Here is a 23,097-nt window from a genome sequence, read left to right as displayed (position 1 = left end):
TGGTCCAATATTGAAGCATCACCAGAGGTTAAGGTCCTATATAAAAGTAGATTGGTAAGAATAACACCCCCACCCCCCCCCCCCCCAGTCTTATGAATGGCAATTGGTACATGAAGTTTAATTTAAAGTAAAATTTTACCAGCCAAACTGTATTATGATCCTAAAACTACCAAACAAGGTTTAAACAAAATACTCAATTTCCAAAAAATGGCAAATATAGGTTTAATACCAATCATCCAAAATAATTGACAGTAGTCTTTTAATATAAGGCAAAAATAGTAATTTTCTTTTCTTTTTTAACCTACATTAAGTACAGTCAGCAATAGTTGCTCTATAGAATATGCATCATTGAGATCTAAAAGCAAGATCAGCAGAGAATGCCGACTCATGCATTGTAAGATCTTCTCAACATAGTGACAACTCCATGGCAATCTCCGGGTTAAGGACTAATGGATTAATGCTGCAGAGTGGTTTTGTTAAATGTGTGTGTAATTTAGTTCCCATGCACCACAATCACATGTCCATGTTATAGCCATTTAGCACAAATAATAATTCTTGCCGATCTAAATGTGTGTCAATATACATTAAACCATAGAAAATGCCATAAAATACTCTATGTAATCTTTAAGTATCTGTCTTCAATATAATTGTATTTACATATTCTATGAACTTCTAATATGTAATAAGTCAATGAAGACATTTTTACAACGTTTATTGGATTATGAATTTATAAATTCAAGGACTCAGAGGCACATAGTTTAGAAGGCCAAGAACACCAAAACTAATTAAGTCACAGAAATCAGAATATTTATGGACGTAACACCAGTAAAAAATAAAAATCACATCCAGACTAAAAGCAATGCTTCTTAAGAGTCATCCTTCAAAGTTAGCATAATAAAAAGTTCTCATTTCCCTCAAAGAAAAATAAATCATCCCACCTACCAAGCTAGAAAAACCTATTTACAGTTGTACTTTGATCAGAAGTATCATTAAGTTGTGTAATACAGCCACTTCTATCCTGCCATTAGAATTTAATATTTCTTTTAAAGTATAGTTGTATTTACAAATGCATAAATATCGTATCTCTGATCTTCATTAAGGTTTGAATGAAAACAGGTTGTTAAGTCACAATACAAACGTGTTAGTGGAAAAGTAGGTGCATTTCAGTATCATTCTCAAAGAACAGGAAGCCAATACTTCTGATAAAGCTCAAGTTCATCAAGGAGACCAGGTTTTTAAGTTATGTTAAGGAAGATTAAACCTCTTCTGTGTTAACTCTTTACATTGGCTTCTTCAGTCAACTTTCACTACACTGTATATTTTGGTTACAAACCAAAAGCATGCAAAGAATCCAATTGTCCCTAAAAGAGAGAAAAAAAAATTACATGTTAGAACACTGACACAGGAGACATAAATTTCTATCCATAGTTTATAAGTCAGGATGCGGGTATATGTGAACTGCTGTCCTTAGCCTTCAGTACATCAATTAGATCAGATAATGGAAAGTTACAGACAGTACCCAGTCCTTATAGGCATCAACTACTCTGTAACCTATCTCATTATTTTCAGAAACACAGAACAGATCATGTGGAAGACTCTAATTGTAAGATGTTTCTGTGTTATTTGTCTTACATACTTGTTCTTGATGTTTCAGTATGCTGCAGTTCCACTCCTTCACCCTGCTCCATTTCACCCTTCCCCGGTGACTACTCACACACACTTTATCTGATCTGCTCAGCTGTCAGAATATTTTTATTGCGTTTAATAAACATAATAACAGCATCAGAATTCCCATTACTTAGCAATACTTTAAGGTATTGAAAACTAGAGCACTACTTTTATTTCTCCATAGACTGAGTTAATACAAATTTCAAACCATAGTGTAGTTACTACACAACTTGTAGTCCTACTGAAAACATGTGTTACATACCTTAAAAATAAACACTTCTGAAATACTTCTGACAGGCAAAAGGTACACACAGATTTGAAGGATGAAGACCATTTCCCTGATACCTTATTATCCTTCTAGCATAATAAAATGAATGGCTTCATCCCTTCTCTTTGTGTAACTCCAGAAGAAACTTTTAACAAAAATATTACTCTGAATGTGGAATAGTTAATACAGTTAGGCTTTGTTAATATAACTGGATTACATCAAAATTCCTTCTCAATCAGAATGATATTGGATTAAACAGCAGCTCAGAACACCTGTTACTGGAACTTTAATTTCCCACAAAAGCTAGGACAGGAAAAAATCCCTGAAGATTATCTGATTTTTACCTAAGTACCTCTTCTAAAATTATATCCTTAGCTTATACAAGCGTCAAGGAAGTTCTTTAGAGGAAGAAACTTCCTTTGTTTTAGATCTGGTAAGAGGGACAACAAAAGTTGTATGGTAACTTGTTCTCTATAAAAGCTTGAAAGGAACCATGAATGATATCATGGTCATTTTTTTTCACTTTACGCTTGCTAAACTACTGATGTTTAAGTGATTCATTTACTATGATACGTAGTTGTGATTCCAGCTGTGAATCAAAGATTTGTCATGTAGCTCCTGGTATTCTGCCTGCTGAGTCTGATCAATGACCTGGAATGCAATATGGATGCAAGTGCCTGAAGCATGTGTTACACCGACATAGCAGCAGGGCATCGTCAAAACCCTTCCTCCTGATTCCGACAATTTTTCACAGATGAGTAAGCAGCAGCAGAATAGTTTTCATAAAACAATTATGACTTTTTCTTTTTAGCTTTTTTATCATCCTGACATGGGAAGTCAGTTGCCTTTGAGAGCAGTTTTTGCTAAATTGCTAATATGTTCTTTTGTTTAAAAAAATGGAGAAGAACTGCCTGTACCTTTACTCTACCTCTGATTTCTTCTGTAAATCCTTATCTCAGAGAACTGAACATATTCTGCTTTTTCATTCATACCAACCTAAATGGACGAAATTCTTCTCAAATCTTAAGAAACACGATTATTTCCCCAAATTAAAAGGTAATTTGCACTTAATCTTGAGGGAAGTAGATAAAAAAATCATTAAGCACAGTGGTTTGCAATTCTGTGTAATTAATAACTTCAAGTGTATCCTCCCCTGATTTCAACACAGAAATTGAAAATTTAAAAAAAACAAGAGCATACAGACTCTGAAAACGCAGTTCTATTTGCACAGGATGACTTGCATTTCCACTGTCCCAATTACAAACGAATGTCTGCCACAAAAAGGATTTGAAAGGGGCTGAGAATAAACCACCTCATCTTTACATGTTTGTGAACCTACACTAAAAATTTGCAGGTAGGTGCTTTACAGCCACTTGGCCAACTGAAAGTGAACGCGTGAGCCAAAGAAAAAGGGGATGCAGTGGACACGTCTTAATGCCTCTAGACAATGTCATGTGACATGACTGACTTGAAAGAATAAGGGCAAGTGATGGAAATTATATGGGTATCTGAGATGCAAAAAGGCAGCTAAACCACATCTCAGCATAGAAAACTATTGTAAATCCCCTTTATCTTGAATGAATCTGCTCCAGAATTAGTGCATGCATCCAAAGTGAGCAGAGTGAACAAAGGAAACATGGTAAATACAATTCTTGTTTTGGGCAAAACTGTTTACTCTTACAGGCAGACTTGTTGAACATCTACTAGAAAAGCTGATAAAACTAAATTAATTGATGTTACACTTAGGTAAGGCCTTACTATTTTTCACACTACTTTTTAAGTTTGCACTGCATTTAAAATCTATCTGCATAGAGCAATACACATTCATTTCTAGTTGAACAATCACACATCCTAGGATTTTGTAGTTTGATTAAACTATCAGTACACCCAGGGCAGAAGTAAAGGTTAAGAGAAAAGAAGAAAATGTGAGCAAGGGAGGCAGAATCTCTGATCTATGCATTCAGAATGACATGTAAACTGGTACAGAAATGTGAATAAAAGTAGAGATGTGTAAATTACAAACTGTCTGCAAGCAATGCCAAAATACATTGGACTGACTTAAAATGAAAGATGGAAGATAAAACTGACCACTTTTGGGACATAGCTTAATCACTTTTCAATGAGATTATATAATGCACTCAAGTCCCATTTCTTCCTTTTAACAGGCAATGACCCAATAAAATTCTTGCAGGCCATTGCTCCCATTCATCATCATCTGCATTCAGTCCACAAACAGCTTCAATATTTCCTTAGCTGAAGTATAAATGTCTTTGAAATGTTCGGTTACACTTAAAATGAACACCATTCTTAGTTCTTTTCTCTTTCACTATCTTTGTTCTCCTATGTTATGTGGAAATGAAAATTCTGCTTAATAGTCATAGTGAGATTTGTATTAAAAGCTCTGATGACAAGCCAAAAGATAGTGTCTATACATAAATACATATTCAAGCCTTTGGAATCATTCAAAGTCATCATCAACATAAAGCCTGAAATTATTTAAACAATCGATCAGTTCAAAGTAGTCTCAGAAGTACTTATACAAGGATGGACTGCATTCTGCTGGAACAGAACACAGAATTTTAAAGATTTTTTTGAGGAGCTCGCAGTTGCTGCCTTCTTGCATCAGTTTGAAAGGAGACTTCTTGCATTTTCATTGCCATTTTTCTACCTTAAACAAGGGCTGTTTCTGTCTGACTAAAGACTACAATGGAAAATTTTATGACCTCATCTCAATTACTGAAGAGGAAATTGAAATGCAGCACCTAAGACAGATGTATTTTCCAAATAGTCACAATGAAGATTACAAGGTTCTGACAAGAGCGATTAAAAAAAATGTTAGAGAAATTCTGTTTGCTTCCCATGCCACTTCAATGCAATTGGGATAAAGGTAAATACATTCTGGAAGAGAGCAAATTTTTAAAAAGGCATTCTTTGTCAACCATTACTCCTCTCTCTTCCTTACAGCTATTCCTTAAAATCTGCAATTTTTACCTTGACACTGTAACATTATACTTGATTGTGTGTGATTTGAAGTATGCGTCTCCAAAGACAACTAATTTAAAAAACCTGAGTTTGTCATATGACTATAATAGGAATAAAATCTGGAAAAGTATTTATCACATATTTGTAGACCTAATTATAGGTCACACCTCAAGTTAGCAGTAGTTTTGCCTCCTCCTCACTTATCTCTTTTATTAAAGTTTGTAATCACATAGTTGCAATATGCTACACCTGGAAAAAAATCAAAAGGCATACATAAATTTGTAATTCTGTATCAAGATCAGTTTTGCAAAGGATTCTACTGTGCAAAACTAAAGGCAGATTCAAAATTTTAAATTTCGGTTTAACAGACTTACCTGTGAAAAGGAAGAAGATCAAAACCATAATCATGGTATAACCGAAATATAAAATGGTGCTAGCTGTTCCTGTGATTTGCAGTTTAGAAAAGAAATAATGTATTGCATATATTAAGAAATAAACTGCAGTGAAGCCACTAGTGAGAAATGAACGCCACTGCCAGTGATAGTCCTAGAAGGAGTGAGGAAAAAATACAAATGTGTGAGAAATATTGCATACACGTCTAGCCCACTGACCCTACTAGTAAATGCAGAGCTACTTTCTCTATTATGACTTCACCAAAAAGTAAATTTTTGTAGGGCTTTTTTATCCAGAGGCAGAAGAACTATAAATAATCAATACTGTTTTAATTACACCATTCAAAATTAGAGATAAGTAACCTGAAGATCAATAGCAAATACACAAAATACTAAAGCCCCATATAAGCCAGGTGTACTTATTTCCAGCCACAGATATTTTTTCCCAAGGCTGGGCATGTCCAGAATGCACTCTGATTGAACAAAATTAATGGATTAATTTAGCACCTTCAGAAAACAGGGAGTGAGAATCTAAAGATTTGATATCTGACTCAGCAATAACCAGTGCAGGGATTTGATATTTCTTAAAAGTTTTGCCAAAAGTAGCCTGCTTCACCTTTAAAAGACATGGTTTAAGTACATCTCATGTAGTACTAGTGTTTATGTTTAATTCTGGAATACTTACTTTCAATTACAAAAGCATTAAAATTTTTGAAGCATTCTTAGAACATTATCAGGTTTGAAAACAGAGGAAATATCTCCTACCTCTGCACACAGATGGAAGTAGCAGAGCAATATTGTAGCCTCAGAACATGTAATAACCAAAATAATGAATACCAGAAACAGGAAGCCAAACATGTAATACATCTGGTGGGACCTATAAAAGGGAGTTTAAAAAAAAATTAAATAGCCATTGTGCCATTATTATTTCTTCATAGGTAGTAACATCACCTTCACCTTAAGTATTTCCCCTTCCTATTAAAATACTGTCAATTGTGCAGCCATACAATTGACTAATTTATTTTCTAACTAAAGAATAGGAACTTTGGCAGTTCAATCTGAGAACACTGAGAAAAGTAAGGCCAAAGCATGCCCCTGGTTGGGATTTTAGAGAAGGAAATGACTAAACATAATGGTGAAATCACAGTTCCAGTGAAGTCAGCATGACCTCTTCCACTGACATCAGAAAAACCTGGGTTTCACCTCACATTTCAATCAAAGGGGCAAAGCTCCAAAATAACAAGAAATGTCAAATGCTGTAGCTGTCTGTGTTGGGTAGAGGCACCTATTCAAGGTTCAGAAACAGTTTAACAAGATCCAATAACTAAATTGTGCCAGAAGGAAGACCAATTCCTCACAGTAGATTAGTTTGTCAGTGAGCGCACATCGAAATTTACTTACACTGGACTAGTCTATGGTGCTTTATTTTTTAAAAATAATTACTCTTTTTTTACTAAAGATTTCACAAGAATTTATTCTTGGTTCTCTTTTTCCTCCCAAGAGTAGTAATACTTTTCTAGCCTAATAACAACTACCAAAAAATCTCAAGTTTATTTTAATAAACTTTACCACTGTTGAGTTGTATGCCATGTATCAGCTTCAGAGCCACTTCCACATGAAGTCAAAAGAGTAGCATGAGAAAACAACAAACTATCTAAAGGCAGGTCAGCTGTAAATTGCTAAGCATATCACAGCCACCTCTCTGTACACTCCAACAAGCACAACAGGCACTGAGTATCTTTGAAATAACAAATATTAAAAAGCTGTTAACATTTAAATTTTATTGAACCAATATTATGGTAACCCTGCACCCTCAAAAAATCAGACAAAGGATTTTGAAGAAAAGCTTTCACAAAGAAATTACCACTTTTTATGACATAAAATTCAATTTATGGTGAACTTACCAAATACTATTGAGAATGAAGAACAACTGTATAAAGATACATCCAAAAGGAAGAATCCCTCCCATGATAATGCCAGGTAATGGCTTCGTATAGAATGATTGCTCAGGAATCTGACGCGGAATTTGATTTGTGCGAACAGGGTGTTCAATAGCCTTGAAATGAAAATAACAAAGAATTAAACAAATAAAATATAAAACCTTTCTGCTTTCTTTTTGTAATGAGTGGTGGCAAAAAGTCTACTCTTTGTTTTAAGCACGTGCATACCCAGCTACACTACATTTGCTTTAGCTCCAGCTCGGTTACCAACACTTGCTTGGCAAACTTGCTAAACAACAGCTCTTACTGAAAACATAGTGACAGATATTTTGGCCTTCCCTTTTAATGTTTGCCTATCTATCATCTGTTATTACAGAGCCTGAGTTGATTTACCACATTTCAGCTGATGGTGCAGATTCCTGCTTTCACCTTCTAAAAATTCCTGTATGTTGTCTTTCAGGATTTACTTAAAGAATCGCACTAGGATAAACTTACTGAAAGGACTTAATCTGGCAATTTAATCCTAATTTAAGATACATTCAAGGATCAGCATGATGGGAGAAAACAATGTAAGGCATTGTAAGATACATGCACGCTTTGCATCTTTTGCCTTTCATAATGATTACATCAAAAGCATCAATAGATACTTCCTTTCTGATTTGATTTTCAAGTTTTTGTGACACCTACCACAATGCCTTGTTATCTTATCAAATCTTCCTTCCTTAAAAGAAGATGTACACCCCTGTACAACACAGGGGAACTTGATGGAATGTCAACACAGTTATCAGAAAAAAAACATTGAATTCCAGTTAAGAAAAACAGGATAACTACACAACTGACTTATAAAGTGCCTACTAAACCAATGTTCTCTGAAAGTATTACAGGAGCTTTGCAGAGAGATACAATCCTAGCTTCCTATGCAGGAGAAAACCCACAAATGTATCTGCACTTATAGAAATTTATTTGTGGGGGATAGTAAACAGTTTTTTAATTAAAAATAAAACCTCATTATTTAATAATTTGGTCACCAAATTGTGAAACGTTTGGTCACAAAGAGCCCTCATAAAAAATTGTAAAATTGACTGGTTTAGGAGTAAATCACAATTAATGTCTGTCAAGCAGAGATAACCATTTACAGAACACTTATGCAAACAGATTTCACAGAATTCCAGCAATTTGATCAGGAAACATCCTCAGTGTAGAGGGCAGACAGGAACAAGAAATATATGATGAAACCCAGAAATGCATAATTTGCTTTCCCTCATGCTTGCTGGGTCAAGTACTTGTTTTAGGATATGAAAAAGATGCTAATTAAAATAAAAATCCTCAAATGATTGATTTATCTGTAGCAGCCACTCAATTAAATACAATGACAACCCAAATTGCTGCAGAGAAGTTATCACTGCCACCAAACGTGTCACAGCCTTGCAATACCAGGACGGGTTATCTAATGCAGTTCTAAAGCAACTGAACTGAACAGAGGCCAACAGTGCAACTAGCTTAGGTGCTACCTCAGTCATAGGCCATACAGAGAAAAACATTTGTGTGTGTTTATTTTGTATACACTTAAAAAAAACAACCTCTCAGAAACACTTACGTTTTTCTTAAACCCAAAATAGGCACCAATAAAAGTCAGTGGTACAGATATGCAAAACCAGAGTGCCAAAATAGCAACCAAAGTACCGAATGGAATAGCTGCTGAAGAGCCTTCTCCCCAGAGAATGAGGTTCATGATAAAAAAATCTGCAAATACAATTCTGAAAAACACAGAGCACACTTAGAGCACAGAAATACTTCTTAACATTTAGTAACATTGACAAAAAAACAATGGCACTGTTTTGAGACTTTAGTCCAAATCTCTGCTAAAACCAAATGACACACACAAAATATGAAAGCAAAGAGATCGGACAAGTAATTCTTTGTTAATCTAGTGGGACTGAACTCCAGCAGGCGCTGATGTTCCAACTAAGCTATTTCAAATATATGCTTGTCTTAACTACACTTCAGGGTAAGACTGCTTGCTGTGATTAAGTGGAAAAAAATATCAGAGTGGCTATACATTATATGACACTATATAAGATTGACTGCAGTGTGATCAGAGAAACAGTACAGAGAATAAAAGAACTTTTTATTCTCCTACAATAAAAAGGATACTTACTACTATCACAATACTTTTCCTTATCAACCTTTTCATGTGGTGAGAGTAAACAAATGCTTACAAAAAAAAAATCTAAGGATGATATGCCACTAACATACTCATCTTTGTCAAAAGCACCATGATACTCTTGTAGCTTCCAGAATAAAGGGACAATGTAAGATTCACTTGTATAGTTGAAACCTAAAAAATTAGCTATGCACATCAGGGAAGCAATTTAATTCTCTTAATCCTGACAATATACTCAACTTACCCAGGACAAAGGAATGATGTCAGCAGGACATTTGTTTTCCATTTCTCACCTCCAAATGCTGTATATGAAAACATTTGACAGACATTAAAACATGCATTAAGCTCAACTATTAATTTTCCAGTCCATTTACCTGTTATACTTAGCTTGCAAATACTCAAATAATGTGCTATCATGCCCAAAACCAGTAAACTAAATATTCAGTAATAAAATTAGATTTCCTTATCCTATTGCTTAATCACAGAACTTCAAAGCAAAACATCTCAGACCAAGTTCAGGAAAGGTATCCAACTAAAACTGTGTTTCTGATGACTTTATCTACTAAAAGGAGGGAGCAGATTTGCAGTATTTCTAAGTCTTTAAAAGATGTTTTAAACCTGGAGTGATAAGAAATTTAAGCTTTCTAGCACTTGACTGCAGGTTTCAGTAGGTAAAGATACATAAATATATGAAAACCAAGCTTAACAGTCTTCTTGAAATAATTCTTGCCTATGAATCTTACAGGAGAGTCAGAACTAACACGCTTACAGAAGTAGTGATGTTTTCTTGAGTCTTAACAGCATTAAGCAGTGGTGATACCAAAAGACTAAAGATAGCTTGTTAAAGAAAATCTTCATGAATTTGCACTATGCTGATAAAAATTCTAGTCAATATCATTCCAAATGAAAATATCCTGCTGGAGTGCAGTGAAGCTGATAATTTCATCTGAGCACTGCCATAATGACATGCTTCTTTATTTCAAGAGTCAGAAGTGATTATGGTTAGAGTGATTTTAATTAAGTTTCTATTTCTTCATAAAAAATTGGTAGAACGTGACAGCAGTTATTAATATTAACCATTTAATTTCAACTCAGGTTTCACTTTTTAAATGCAATTTTGAAAAAAACCCACAACTTTTAGAATTGGATATCCATTTCAGTTACATTTTGTTTTATGTGCCACATTACTTTATTTGTATACTATAAATAAAACCCCATTCATGTTTACATGCTCTATACAGACTATCAACCACTTCCTCTTGTAAAAAAAAAGATCTCTGCATCAGTCATTCACTGACTTAGTAGTTAAACACAACATTCAACTATCAACTAAGCGATTCCCAGTAAGTAAAATATTAAATATTATCCTTAATAACTACATCTCCACCAAAGACACAGGATTCAATTTACCATCAATACACTTCAAATAGCCTTCAAAACACACAGTATACACCACAATATAAAGAATAATTCTAGCCTCAATTATGCTTTTAGTACTAAAATTTCCTTCTGTTTAAGTCTAATTGGCTTGGATATTAGGAATATTTCACTTTCACATCACCACCACTATGTAAAAAACTCCCTATAAGATACAAACTCACTTTTCCCACTGGTTTTCCCCACATGAAAATTACAAGAAAAAAGAACTCCAGTATCTACTGCCAGGCTGAAGTTCTGAAATAAACTTCTCCTCTAGCCCTGTATATTCACAACTAAAGTAGTCCAAAAGATCCATCTCTCTCAGTCAAAAAACCTTTCACTTTGAGTTAGGTAATTAAAACAAGCTGTTTGTGGAATGTCATGCTTCACCTTAAAATAAATCAGAGGATACAGGGGTAAACCATCTGAGGCTGGTAGACAGACAGGTCTTGAAACAATAGCTGGGATCAGTGAGGGAGAACAGTATCAACTAACTCCGGTCAGGGGCCCAAACACCACCAGTTGATTCCTTCAACTACAGAACACCTAACAATCCTCCCCGTGCTCCAGCCACAGTCTGGTAAGCATTATTCTCCAAAATACCTGGGAGCTAGCTAAAAAGAGGTCAAAAATCCCAGGCATGCAAGAACTGAGGTTCACAATTTGGGGGTGCAGGTGCATGTTACCAAGCAACATCCAAGCTAAAACTCAATGCAGGTTTACACAGTCCCCACAGTGATAGGAAACAGAAGCAGAAAACAGTCTGATGTAAAGAAGTAATGACCTTAGTACTACACTATTTAATTTCACAAATACATAGCAGCAAGAGCAATTCAGGGTCTTTAGGCATGATTACATCAAAACCAGTGTAACTACGTTAAGTGGTCTATATATATTTTCTGTTGTTAAGGTAAGTACATTTCTCCAAGTTGCCCTGAGGGAAGCTACAAACAGTGCAGCAAAATAAAAATCAGTTCTGTAATAATAATTTACATTAATGAACTTAAGCCTTCTCATTTTCAGTAGCTATTACTCACATTTGTAGAATCTGGCAGCAACATAACCAGCTGGAGTTCCAAGCAGTACCCACAAAACTACAGCACAGGTCATGAGAGCTCCCCTGTTAGCAGGTGACAAAAATCCCAGGCAAGCAAAAACTGTGAAGCAGAGAAGCAGTTTTAGAAACATATTAGAAACCTCAGACTGTATGTTTGACTTAAAGCCAGTACATCAGTTATCTTACAATCTGCGCATACTAAGTTGCATGTCTACTACATCAGTTCAGCTGTTTCTAATGACTTTTATGAAATTTCTAGACAAAATGATACTGCTATTTTTGCTAGCACCATGCAGTTAGCAGTGAAAAATCATGTACAATCAACTAAATTCTCCCCACTTTACTTACACAGGGTAACAAAAGTCATTATTAAGATTTGTGTGCCAGAGCCTAGAAAAACTGACAACAGCATTCCTTTTCTTGGGGGTCTGAAAATATCACCATGGACCAGTTTCCAGCCAAATTCTTCTTGAGCATCTTCCTGTAAAAGAAATACATCTATTTTAACACAGCAGATTGCAACTTAAATAGCCTGTTACAGCCACACATTTAGCTGGAAAAATCACATTCCGAATAAATTTTAGGAGCTCCATTTTAGACTTACAGTAGAATCCATTTGATTGTATCTTGCAATATCTTTATGGAGTGTCCTCAACATAATCATAGCTACCATTCCAGACAGAAAGAGGACAATCACCAGGGAATTCATAATACTGGGGAAAAAAAAAAAAAAATTAAAATCATCCTTCAAACTGCAATGTAAACACTTCTGTACAACAAACTTCCTCCTTACCTAAACCACTGGATGTGAGTGTGAGGCATGGATTCCAAAATATAATCCCATCTTGATGCCCACCTGATATTTTTTTCTTCCTGAAAGAGTAAACACATGAACATCAGATACTGTCAGTATCCAACTCGTATATTTAAAAGTTGATGTTTGTGCAAAGCAATCTTAAATCTTGTGACTAACTGAAATTGCAAGTTCCATGCCATACGGGGAACAGTTTAACAATAGATACCTAGAGCAAACCTAAGATTTGCCCATAGAATCTAAACCAAAATATTTTCTGAATTTGAGCACCTGTGTCTTCTTAAGACATTAAGGTTTACCAAAGTAATTTAATTGTACATCCTCCCTTCAAGAACTGTATTGGTTCATGTAGAATAATAGATGAACCAGGACTAGCAGAATAATAAAAGAACATATATTTTTTAGCACATGTAAGTCCATGTATCAAGAAACTAAGCTATGCTATACATTCTCCAGCATGATATTTCACTCTGTAGATCATATTCTGTCCAAATTATCCTTTGCTTTCATACAACCTCATTTCAGTACCAAATACCAATCCCATTACAAATAGCTTTTACTGCAGGACAGGTGGGGAGACAGTACTACAGAACTTATACTGCTAGTAGAGGGAAGCAAATTGTTCCTCCAGGCATTTCAACAGACTAAACTCATTCCAAATGAACATTCATTGATCAAAAGCACTTCAAAAAGAACATTTCTTTGTTTTATTTTGCAGAGTAAACAGGAAAAAAGGGATAGACGGTGCTAATCAAGGTGAAGACTATTAAACAAACTAATTAACAAAACTGGCTAGGTGTCTGACAGACTGTTATTTCAGTAATTTATAACATACAAGAGTAAAAGTGCTTTCCAGTAAAGCCAGATTTTGAAAAAAACACCCAGTGGGTTAAAAAATGTAGTCAAGATCATATCTATAGTTCACTGAGATAATAAAATCATATCTCAAAGGAAGCAACAAATTTCTAAACCAATATCAATTACTCTAGGACAGAACTGCATTCTTCCTCATACCTAAACTGCTTTTCTTTTTGTCTACCTGAGATGACCCGATCATCAACCCAATAGAAATTCAGAAGATTACCTCCAATTGATGTAATACTGTGCACAAGACAGTTGCACACACAGACACAGCTGGGCATGTCATTTTTAAGGACAAAGAATAAAATAATATGAAGCTGAGGTCACTCTTAATTACTAACTTCTCACAGGTTTCCAGAAATACTTGCTTTTCAGTATACAAATTCATTTCAGCACCATAATTTCTATAATTTCTCAAAATATCATTATATAGTATATACATAATATAATCCCTCCTGAGTATACTTCTTATACCATTTATTGTATTTTGAACTCAGAGTGGAAACAGTTTAGAAGGAGTTGGGAACTTTGATAAACAGTTTGTCCAGCAAACTCCATTTAGAGAAAAACAAAACAAAATCAAAACATCCCTCTCTTGTTTGTCAGCAGAATGAGAAATATTTAGCTATCACTGCTGCCTGCAGTTGCCTGAGATACTGCTCCTCTGCTTTTAAATAGAGAGTAGTAGAACAAGGACTACCAGCTTCCTACTCTTTAGAAGGATTCCATGGGAGGAAGACCTTGAAGATAAGACAACTTTTGCAGCAGGAGGGCAGAAAATTATCAGCTTCAACCTACCTACATGCAACACACAATTTCTCAGACTTAAGAACTTGGATTGAAAAAAAATCTAGCAGATAACCTATGCAGATATGGAAAAGTGTGACTTTTCAAAACCACATAGTGTTTCACATCTATTCTCTGTGTGTTGGTATGCAAAACTGTAATGTATGTGGTTAAATCCCAAGCCACCTCTGACATTCCAGTTCAAATAAAGTTTTAAAACAAGAAATGTACTATTCTGAGCCAATTTTAATTGTCCATCTTTATAACTCAGAGTATTAATGCATGATTTTAAGAGGTAACTACCACAGAAATCTTAGTACTCACATGAAAAGTAACTGAGTATGTGTATGCAATTTTGACTTCTCCACTGGCCTTATTACTTATATCCATAGGTACTCCTGAGCAATCGGGGTTGTCTGGATGAGTATGCTTGTAACTGCAGGAAGACAAGACACAGAATGAAAGCCACTTCGTTGACAACATTCTTAAGAAAGAATTCATTCATCCTAGAAAAGCATACCAAGTATTATTCCTTTAAATATAAGAATTGTACTTAATGTCTCATAAATTTCAGAACTTATAAGAAACATATCCTAAGCTCAGGAATTTTTGAAACTTCTTAAACAAGATTTGTCTCTTTTAAAAAGAGCAGTCTCTAAAGCAGAGTACCAAAAATTAAAGAAGCCTTAGTATTGGTATGAACCTCCAAAACATTTAAAAAGTGACACCACCAGAATTACAAACTTCTGTTAGGGAAAAATACTTTCAACTGCTCCTACAATGCAAGAAGCTCAGTTATACCATGAAATGAGTATAAGATGCTAAGAAATAATACAACAGACAGCAGTTGTGCAAAAGCCACACAGACACCAGAACAACTGATGAGTGTACCTGTGAAAACTTTCTATACAAATCCTGATTGATGAAGACATTAAATCTTGCACTCCAGTCAAGCCTGCAGCAGGCACTGGTGGCCTATTCTGACACAACACAGTACTCTCTGGTAGGGAAATGAGAGTTCTACATACATGCACACACACACACACACACACACCCCACAAACACTTACAGGCTTTATTTTATCTTTTCTTGGTCCAAGTAGGAAAAAGTTCACCAAGGTCCATCAAATTCAGAACAAAATTACATTAGACTAACTACACTACATCAATCAACAGGAGAGGTAATCTACAGGTCACATATCTGAAAGCATTTCTGACTAGCAGCAGGTTCCCAGATCAAAGCAAGTGTCTTGGGATGGATCACTTTTTGACGACAAGTTACTTTCAACTACTAACCTTTTTGGTTCAAGTTTAGCAGCAACTAGTCTGGCTCCCAGAGCTTCATTTTCCACAACATGGTAATAAATTTTTATGTCAACATGGTTGAAAATATAAAAGGTATCTTTTTCATGAAATTCTGACTGCAATGATAAAATGTTATATTAAACAATCAAAAAATACAGACATCTCAAAGCCTCAGACAGAAGCCTGCATAACAGAATTTTAGACTGCATATAGTTTTTCTGTCAAGAAGTTCTCAAATATGAATGTGAGATACTGGAAATTATAAAGACAGTAAGTACCTTCTTGCACTAAAAACATAAGTTAAAAAAGATAATGCTAAGAACAGTCTTGCACGATTGAAAAGTAGAAAAATTAATTTCAAGTATTTAATATATGTATTTATTAATACATTTCTTTAACTGAAGATGTCCTATTTTATTTAAGTAGCAAACTGAATAGACAACTATGTGACAACTTTTGTAATTAGAAGCATTTCATAAACATCAGCTATTTTAAAACAACTAGTATATTTTTAAGAAATTAAACAGAGCCTCCTAAGACAATGCAAATAAATGCTCTCTGTGACAGAACCACCTTTGAAACCAAAGATGCACAGGGATGAACAGCAAGCAGCAGCCAAGAATGCTGAATGCAAACCTCAGGTGAAGGGAAACATCACCTTGGAATTCAGTCAGTTAAAGAGATTGTTAAACTCACAAGTAATTTAACAGCTATGTCTACTGAAGTTCAGTTAGTACCTCTTAAGGATTCTATCCCCACCCCTTCTATAGAGCATCCCCCGTTATAAGAATAGTTAACATAAATGAAATGTTCTTCTACAGTACATTAGTTATTTCTTCAAATGTTATTTTCCTTTTATTAAAAGCAAGTATTAAAATAAGACAAAAATTATATTGCCAGACTACATATTTGATCATAAATGCATCCATTCATATGGAGACCCTGAAACCAACTCATTATGGAAGCAAGTAAACAAAACTGGCAACCACAGAAACTGTTATCTTCGGTAAGATCTATTAAATAAAACCAACCATTTTGAAAAAACCCAAAAACCTAACCCAAGTTTTCAGTGACCTTGCCATGGAAGAGGTCTGTGGTAGTCTAAAGACTTCCTGAACTTTCTGTTGTATTCTTATTCCATAATGCTTTCAGTGCACTTATCTGAATCTCCACCACTATATCATCTATTACAAGAGATTCTTTGATGATACAGATGTCTTCTATCTTTTTCCATCAGCTCCCAGTTTTAGGGAAAGAAAACCTTCCAAAAGTATGCAGAGGTACAAACACACCTACACAAATCTGCTTCCATGAAAGCACTTCTATCCCACAAAAATATCAAGTCCAAGCCTTCAAACATTTCTATTTCTTAAGCAATAAAGAGTATGTTTTCCTTCACCTTTATCCTCCACATGTACTGAATGCTATGCAGGTTCACCCCTTGATCTTTTAGAGCTCCTCTGTACTATGCAGCATAAGAGACAAGGTTCTTATGCTTAGATCAGGCTTTCAAATTGAGGTACTTGCAGAGACCAAAACACTTGCCTAGTTTTAGGCAACATGGGTTCTTAAAATAGCAAGGACTCACCATAGAAACATGACACAGGAGAAATGCTAGTCTCTAAATTAGTAAGAAGGGGATATTAAAAAATATATAATTGCATAAACATACATTAATAACACAGGCATCTTTTGGACGGCCATCTTCTGTAATATAACAGCCAATAGGAAAACCAGGATTACAGAATCTCTGGCCATCTTCTACATCGTAACACCACGTCACAGGCATGTTGTCCACAATCCTGTAAATGACAAAGTGACACTTCACAATTTTTCAAAATACACAATATAATGGAAATAAAACCAGATTAACATTAATCTACTTCACTACATTCATTACTGGAATATTAACTACAAAAATAATACTACCCATTGAATTGCACCAATTACCAATCCAAGTTCCAAATGAGTTCAAGCATGTAGATCTTCAACTGAAACCACTCCATTCACTGCACTGTTTCATGAAGTCCACTTACAAGAACAGACCAAAGTCAAAAACTCGCCCAGTCCAAATTCAACAATTTGGATTATTAACAATTTAATTATTATTTTGTCTTTAAATAATGGCCAAAATAATTGAATTTGCTAAACCAGCTAAAATTGACAATTTCAAGTTTAAGACAAAACAGGAAATTTAAAAAAAAAAAGCCTACATCACATATTATTAATTCTCCCGCTTCCTCATTGCAAAATTCATTTTTCATGGCACTCTTAATTTTTTTTTTTTTGCTATTTAAGTGAATTCCTAATCATTAACCTAATTTATAGCTACCAAAGAGTATGCAACATTTTAACTAGATGATTTGCATTACCAAAAAATTGTAAGCCACTAAACAACTGGGGAAATAATAACTTTCAAACCTGCTGCTTTTATATTATTGCTTCACAAGATTTATACTCATATTACCTAAAACCAGGGGGTTTATAGGTCAATTTCAATTAAAAATTTGTAGAAATGCACACTCCCATGATGAGCTGCAGAAAGTTTTAAGACTGTAAGATACAAAATGTATCCAACACACAACAGTACAAATGTCAAAACCAAAAACGTACTTTTAAACATAGAGAAAGGATTCTGTCCCTTCATAAAGGAACTACTAGAAGACCCTAAACCAATTTATGTTTTATGAACTGTTTTAAACAGCTAAAACATTAATCCCCAAAATATGCCATGCAAAGAAGACTTAAAATTCAGTACCTGCCAGCAATAAGTGCTGAAGGCATATTTTCCAAGGTATACTAATAAACTTCATATATGAAGACATTAGAGAGCTGCCACATTTTGTGTACCACTAAACCAGAAATAGGACATCCCACTGAAAGTAAATACAATTTTGTACAATTTACCAAGCTCCTGAATGTCTTTACAATTAAGTGTCTTAAAGATACTTTTAAACATTTAATTAAACAGGAATTATACTTCAGATAAGAAAAAACAAAGCACTATTTAATCTGCTGCATATTTGAACAGCCTTTAAATTAGCACCATTTTTCACAGCACATCAGCAGACGGAGGAGAAAAGAGTGGTATGTGCCTTTATCCATGCAGCATGGAGAGAGCTGCATAATCCCTACCAGTAGCTACCCAGCAGAAATAAACTGCAGTATTCTTGGTTTATACTGACACAATAGAAAAGGTGAAGACAGGCCCTACAAAAATAAGAGGTGCCAGGTTTTCAGAAGATTTCAAAGACTATTGCAGCTGCAAGCAGCAACAGCACCAACCAATTCCTACTCACTTCACCATGCTCCTACAGGATACAATGAAGTCGCAATTTAGGAGCTATTCCAGATTTAAATTCATTACACTTTGACCATATTATATGAAGCCAATGGCATGAGATTCAACAAGGCCAACTGCTGGGTTCTGCACGTGGCTCACAACAGCCCCATGTAGCACTACAGGCTGGGGCAAGAGTTGCTGAAAAACTGCACGGCAGAAAAGGACCTGGGGTGCTGGTCCAGAGACATCAAACATGAGCCAGCAGTGAGCCCAGGTGGTCAAGAAGGCCCATGGCATCCTGGCCTGCACCACCAATAGTGTGGCCAGCAGGACCAGGACAGTGACTGTCCCCCTGTACTTAGCACTGGAGAGGCTGCGCCTCAAATCATGTCAAGCTCTGGGCCACTCACTACTAGAAAGACAATGAGGTGCTGGAACTTGTCCAGAGAAGGGCAACAGAACTGGCGAAGGGCCTTATGATGAGTGGCTGATGGAGCTGGGGTTGTTCAGTCTGGAGAAAAGGAGGCTCAAGAGAGACCTTATTGCTATCTTCAAATGAATGACAGATGTTCAAGCTGGAGATCAGTCACTTTTCCCAGGCAATTAGCTATAGGAAGAGAGGAAATGGCCCCAAGTTGTGCCACAGCAGATTCAGGTTGGATATTAGAAAAAATTTCTTCACTGAAAGGTTGGTCAAGCACTGGAACATGCTGTCCAGGGAAGTGATGGAGTCATCAACCTCAGAAGCACTTCATGGCCTAGGTATGGCACTTAAGGACATGGTTTACTGGTGAAATTGGCAATGTTAGGTTAACATTTGTGTTTGGTTTGTATAGCAAGGTTTTGGTTGGCAGGGGGGTACAGAAGTTTTCGTAAGAACTGCCAGAGGTTTTTGTAAAATCTCTCATGTCTGTGAGAGCTGGTGCCAACTGGCTCCAACACAGACTCCCTGCTGGCCAAGGCCAAGCCCGTAAGTGTCCAGAGGCAGCACCTCTGGGAAACAGATTTAGGAAAGGGAGAAAAAACCCTTCACAACAGCATCTGCAGCCAGAGAGAGGAGTGGGAATATGTACAACTCTGCAGACACCAAGGTCAGTGTAGAAGGAGGGGGAAGAAATGCTCCGGGCACAGGAACAGAGATTCCACAGCAGCCCATGGTGCAGCCCATGGTGAGTCAGGCTGTCCCCTTGCAGCCCATGGAGGACCACAGGGCAGCAGATATCTACTTGCAGCCCATAGAGGACCCCACATCAGAGCAGGTGGATGAGCCCTGAAGGAGGCGGTGATCCCATGGGAAGCCCACGCTGGAACAGGCTCCTGACAGGACCTGTGGCCCCATGGAAAGATGAGACCACTCTGCAGCAGGTTTGCCAGGACTTGTGAACCCATGGGAGACCCACGACTGGAGCAACCTCTTCTTGAAGGACTGCATCCCATGGAAGGAACCCACACTGGAGCAGTTCCTGAAGAGCTGCAGCCCATGGGAAAGACTTGCATTGGGGAAGTTCATTGAAAACTCTTCCATGGGAGCAACCCCACACTGGAGCAAGGGCAGAGTGTGGAGAGTCCTGACCCTGAAGAGGAAGGAGTGGCAGAGACAATGTGTGATGAGCTGACCACAATCCCCATTCCGTGTGCCCCTGTGGGAAGGAGGTGGTGAAAACTGGAAGTGAAGTTGAGCCTGGGAAGAAGGGAGTGGTGGGGAGAAGGAGTTTTAAGATCTGGGTTATTTCTCATTACCCTTCTCTGATTTGACTGGTAATAAATTAAACTAAATTCCCCAATTTGAGTCAGTTTTGCCCACGACAGTAGTTGATGAGTGATCTCTCCCTACCCTTATCTTGACCCTTTCACTACATTTTCCCTCCCACGTCCACTTGAAGAGGGGAGTGACAAAGCAGCCTGGTGCCCTGGTGTCCAGGCAGAGTCAACCCACTACACGGTTGGACTCAATGATCTTAGAGGTCTTTTCTAACGCTAACAGTTCTGTGCTGGTGTATTTGAAATTTTATCTCCATAATGTATGCTAGAGAGATTGCTTGCTTTTGTTAGTGTTTTCATCTCCTAATCAAAACAAGGCAATGTTAACATATTGGAAGTAAGTTTGGTATGGATAAAGGCTTTCCTTTGCATCTATGCAGCAAAGATATACTGAGCTGCCTTCAAGCAGCAGCAGCAATGCCAGAACAAATTGATATTTTAAGTAGCAAATCATTTTTCACAGCTAATCTTCAAATTTAAAGTGACTTGAAGAGATTATACATGTGGAGCAAATATGCTATTCAACAGTGTTCTTATATGTCTCTCAAGAACATCTGGTGATGAACATTGCCAGCCAAGATATCAGTATAGCTGTTGAGCCCAATTCAGTATGTCAATTCCTAATCTTATTAAGTGGCTTTTGAAACCTTAAAAGTATTTTGCACCATCTGTGTTCCCCAGGAATTTCATGATAAATTGAAGCTGGATAATAACCATCTACTGAATCCTCACTTATGCTACCTTGTTGATCCCTGTACAACATACCTCTGTGCTATACTCCTGGAGCACGCATCATTAATCACAAAATCCAGCCACTGCCACTTTGTGATGCTGTGGCTAAGGAGGACTAACAGACATAACCAGGGATTTTTCACTGGTGCCTAAGTTTTAGGGCAGTGGGCAGAGCAAAAAAAAAAAAAAAAAAAAAAAAAAAAAAAAAAAAAAAAAAAAAAGTAAAAATACCATTAAAGAATTAAGAAATAACCTAAATTTCAAGGGAAGTTTTCACACTGAAAAACAGAATTATATCTTATTTAAACCTCAAGAGTCCTATCAAGTTAGCTACACTGCTTTAAAAAAATGTATACTTGAATACACTAAGTATATTTCTAAACAATTTAATCTACGGAGAAAAAAAATCTGAAGTATTTTTTGTAGGATTAATTTTACACAGTTCTGTTTCGGCTTCTATCAGCTTAAGATATGGGCTTCCCTAGAAAAAATCAACTTTTTTTCAAGCTTTGTAATCTTGGGAAGCTATTTTTAAGTTACACAACAAAACATACACAACCTTTTATAGCTGAGTCTTTTATGCCAGACTCATGCATTACTGAAATTCAAAGCGGTGCAAATATTATAAACATATGCAGTATTTAAGAGGAATATAATCAAGCTCCACTTATTTTAGCATTAGGCATACACACTTCAAATCCCTGCAAAAGTAGCTGTACATTTCAGAGTTTTTTTTACATCTTCCTTGTTCACCCTGAACATATGACTAATGCCTGTGAACCCTTCTGACGTAACCTACCAAATTCTACTACACTCATTTTCAAGAGGGTCCCAGAAATATTTATGTCAGCAAACCACAGTTTATCCCCCAAAAAAGGGATATCCGATTATCAGTTCTTGAGAGCAGCAGAAAATGCACTTGTTGCCTTCCCAACTGTTTCAAAATGGAAGGAATGGAATGTGACACTACAGAAAAACAGTTAATGACAGTGGCAGCATTCAACATTCAACCTACATTTTTACTAAAATATCCAAAAAGTTTAAATCTAATTAGATGAAGACCAACACATTTGTTCCCATAAAGCAGGAGGCTCATGTTTGGAATTAGGGCATACCTATGAGTAACACCAGTTAATGATGCTCATGTATTCCTTGCAAAGACATGCCTCAGGAAGAACTCTTGCCCAAGTTTTTCCTTCTATTCTTGCACCTGAAAGCTGCTGTTGGCAGAGCAAGCCAACATGTCAAGCACTAAATAAACACTGATAACATGGCTGGGTATTTCCAGTGTCAAGACTGAGTCTGCTGATAAACATTTCACAGCTCTTGGATGTGGGTGGATATTCAGTGTTGGGAAACTGAATATCTCTCTGAGATTCAGCATACACATTCAGCCTCGTCCCTCTCTTAATGCCCATTGGACGAGGATTCAATATCTGAGCTCAAACAGAGCCCCAGCATGCTCCAAGGTCAATCAGATGGTTACAGAGAGGCCCATAGAACAGGAAAGGACCAAGCCTTTATGCATTCCCCAAAATTATTTCATCAATTAGTTTTCATTGGCCACCTTTCCCTTCCACATCCACAGAAGAGAAACAAGTCTTTCAGGACTGTTGATCCTGTCTCCTGGATACAGCATTTGAAGGTGAGAGCAAGGGCTCTCAAG

The 23,097-nt window shown here is 36.4% G+C and overlaps 1 protein-coding gene across 1 annotated transcript in view; it reads right to left on the bottom strand.

The window, feature by feature from the left end:
* Nucleotides 1-695: 695 nt before the first annotated feature.
* TM9SF2 (transmembrane 9 superfamily member 2) overlaps nucleotides 696-23,097 on the bottom strand; it is a 29,763-nt gene continuing 7,361 nt past the window's right edge. Inside the window, exons 5-17 of the mRNA XM_002198867.7 lie at nucleotides 17,328-17,457; nucleotides 15,647-15,771; nucleotides 14,676-14,787; nucleotides 12,684-12,763; nucleotides 12,495-12,603; nucleotides 12,239-12,371; nucleotides 11,871-11,990; nucleotides 9,659-9,716; nucleotides 8,848-9,007; nucleotides 7,215-7,366; nucleotides 6,076-6,187; nucleotides 5,293-5,464; nucleotides 696-1,361 (exon numbers count right to left, since the gene is read on the bottom strand). Of these exons, the coding sequence (XP_002198903.5) occupies nucleotides 1,294-1,361; nucleotides 5,293-5,464; nucleotides 6,076-6,187; nucleotides 7,215-7,366; nucleotides 8,848-9,007; nucleotides 9,659-9,716; nucleotides 11,871-11,990; nucleotides 12,239-12,371; nucleotides 12,495-12,603; nucleotides 12,684-12,763; nucleotides 14,676-14,787; nucleotides 15,647-15,771; nucleotides 17,328-17,457 (1,531 nt within the window). The 3' untranslated portion in view covers nucleotides 696-1,293. The remainder of the gene's footprint in view (nucleotides 1,362-5,292; nucleotides 5,465-6,075; nucleotides 6,188-7,214; nucleotides 7,367-8,847; nucleotides 9,008-9,658; nucleotides 9,717-11,870; nucleotides 11,991-12,238; nucleotides 12,372-12,494; nucleotides 12,604-12,683; nucleotides 12,764-14,675; nucleotides 14,788-15,646; nucleotides 15,772-17,327; nucleotides 17,458-23,097) is intronic.

This window comes from Taeniopygia guttata, chromosome 1 (genome assembly GCF_048771995.1).
Source record: "Taeniopygia guttata chromosome 1, bTaeGut7.mat, whole genome shotgun sequence".
Taxonomy (NCBI): Eukaryota; Metazoa; Chordata; class Aves; order Passeriformes; family Estrildidae; genus Taeniopygia; species Taeniopygia guttata.
The sequence above is the reverse complement of the archived record's forward strand: the minus strand, read 5'-3'. Positions and strand labels throughout refer to the sequence as shown.